Here is a 2,131-nt window from a genome sequence, read left to right on the forward strand (position 1 = left end):
GACGCCGGGAGATCCGGCCGTGGCAGCCCAGGCCAGGCAAGACGCAGCGCACAGAGGGTTAACCCGGCCGCCGCACCGGCCAATCACAGGAAGGCCCCATCTGCGCCCGCCCCCGGGCTGCCCCTGCCCCTCCCTCCGCCACCGCGGCCCCGGGGTGAGAACCAGCAGGAATTTGCTGAGCACTGAGCGCCGGGCCAGGCCCGGCTGGGCCTGGAGCTCCGCCTGCCGCCCCTCACTTAGGCTGAGACTGCGCGGCAGGCACCCTCCCCAGCCCGTCTGGCAGATGACGAAACTGAGACTCAGGGAGGGAAAGCACCTTCCCCAAAGTCGCAAAACCAGTGGCAGGGCTAGGACTCGAGGCTCCTCGGGAACCGGAGCCTGAACGTTTAACTGCCAGCCTCCACCCCGACAGGTCTCCCCCTGCGTGGCTGCCCCACCTCAGCTTCGGCCAAGGCTAAGATTATTTATTATGGGAGCAGCTCGGCCGCCAGGTGAAGCCACGAGGCGCCCGGGTGCTGCTCCCCCGGCCGCCAGCAGGGGGCCCCCGAGGGCCAGCCTGGAGGTGCCAGTCCCCAGGAGGGTCCCTAGGCTTATGTCCTGGGGCGTCCCAGACCCCAGCTCTCAGGGCTTCAGTCTCCCCTTCCCTGCCGTGGCACGGTGGGGGACACATTCCCGCCAGCTTCTCTGGGCTTCTAAACCGGGGCCAGCTGGTCAGCATGGCAAACGCCCCCAGCCCCAGGCAGTCAACAGGGAGGCAGGACGCTGCCACCGCGGCACACCTGTCAGCTCCCCCGCCTGAACCCCGCGATGCCAGAAACCACTTCCCCAGAACTGTCTGAAGGCCCCTTGGAGCCCCAGCCACCTGTGGGTCCCTCCAGGGCAGGTCAAGTTCCTCTCTGTTCCTCCCTGAGGCAGCCAAACCTGCCTAAGCAAAGGGCCAGGAAGGTCTGCCCACAGGGCACAGCCCGGACCTCACCCCTCCCCCTGCCCCCCGCCCCCCCCCCAGGCCCCTCAAGCTCCCAGGCCAGCCTACAGGAGAGCGGCGGCAGGTGGCTGGACCGGGCAGGGGGAGGATCGGAACCCACAGACGGAGTGCCTTCCCAAGGGAAGCCGGTTGGGCCGCCCTCACCCCAACCCCCTGGGTGGGACTTTCTGAGGCTGGCGGTTGGGGCAGAGACCAGATGAGGTGAAGAGGGGGTGGGGGATGGTCGGTTCTGCCTGCCTCTGGCTGCCGTCGCCCCCAGCTAGCTCTTAACTCCTTCACTGCTAGAGCCAGCAGGATAAGGAGAAGGGAAGAGGAACTTCAGTCATGGATTCCCATCTCTTCAGGGGTTCCAAGCTATGGAAGACAGTGCGCTGGAGAGCTCCCTGGCCACCCCAGTGCCGTACTCTGGCCAATCCCTCTGCCCAGCTGCCTGAGCATCAGGACCCTTCCCGACCATTCCCGAGCCACTCAACAGAAAAGGGGGCCCAGACCCATGACCCCAGCCCATACTCTATGGGGTCTCAGCACACTCTCACGGAAGCAGCTCAAGTCAGAATTTATCTCTAGGAAGTCTAGGCTCTTGCTACCTGGCAAGGAGAGCAACAGAACTAACAGGCTGTATTTTCCTTCTCTCCATGGCTGCTAGGGAGCTCAGAGCCAAACCAGCTGCTAAATCACAGTTCCTAGTACTTTTGGACCCCCTTTTCACTCTCTAAACCCAACTGCTACGATGGCTTTCCTAGTCCTGCTGCTTCTGTGTCTTACTTAGCCAGCGATCCTAAATGGATCGGGGAAAGGGGGGGAATCCAAGACCGACAAAACCAATCCCAGACAGATGGACAGACATGGCGGTACCTCATCCATCTTCTCTGAGGTCGGGGTCCTGTCGCCAGCCAGGTCCAAGGCCGTCTCAGCCGTCTGGCCCAGAAGACCGGCAGGGTCCGGCGGGCCCGGCTCGGGCGGAGGCCGCGGCCCCAGGCCCAGGTCAAGCTCGTCGTCCTCGTCTGAGTCCGGCAGCGGCGTGGGGCTGATGTCCTCCAGGCCGGTGCTGGAGGGGCGCGAGGACGGGGGCGAGGGGCCGCGGAAGCCGGGCTGGGAGCTGGTGCCGAACGGGCCCAGCGGGGAGAGCTGGGAGGAGGCGGAGGA

General features: G+C 65.1%; 1 protein-coding gene across 1 annotated transcript in view; it reads right to left on the reverse strand.

Annotated features, from left to right (window-relative positions):
* The window catches only part of SETD1B (SET domain containing 1B), a gene marked incomplete at its 3' end in the record, with an annotated part of 23,544 nt that overhangs the window by 16,110 nt on the left and 5,303 nt on the right, over positions 1 to 2,131 (reverse strand). The window contains exon 5 of the mRNA XM_008063784.2: positions 1,841 to 2,129. Coding sequence (XP_008061975.1) covers positions 1,841 to 2,129 — 289 coding nt within the window. The remainder of the gene's footprint in view (positions 1 to 1,840; positions 2,130 to 2,131) is intronic.

The sequence above is a fragment of the Carlito syrichta genome, unplaced genomic scaffold (assembly GCF_000164805.1).
Source record: "Carlito syrichta isolate Samal-C Ts95f unplaced genomic scaffold, Tarsius_syrichta-2.0.1 Scaffold99379, whole genome shotgun sequence".
NCBI lineage: Eukaryota > Metazoa > Chordata > Mammalia > Primates > Tarsiidae > Carlito > Carlito syrichta.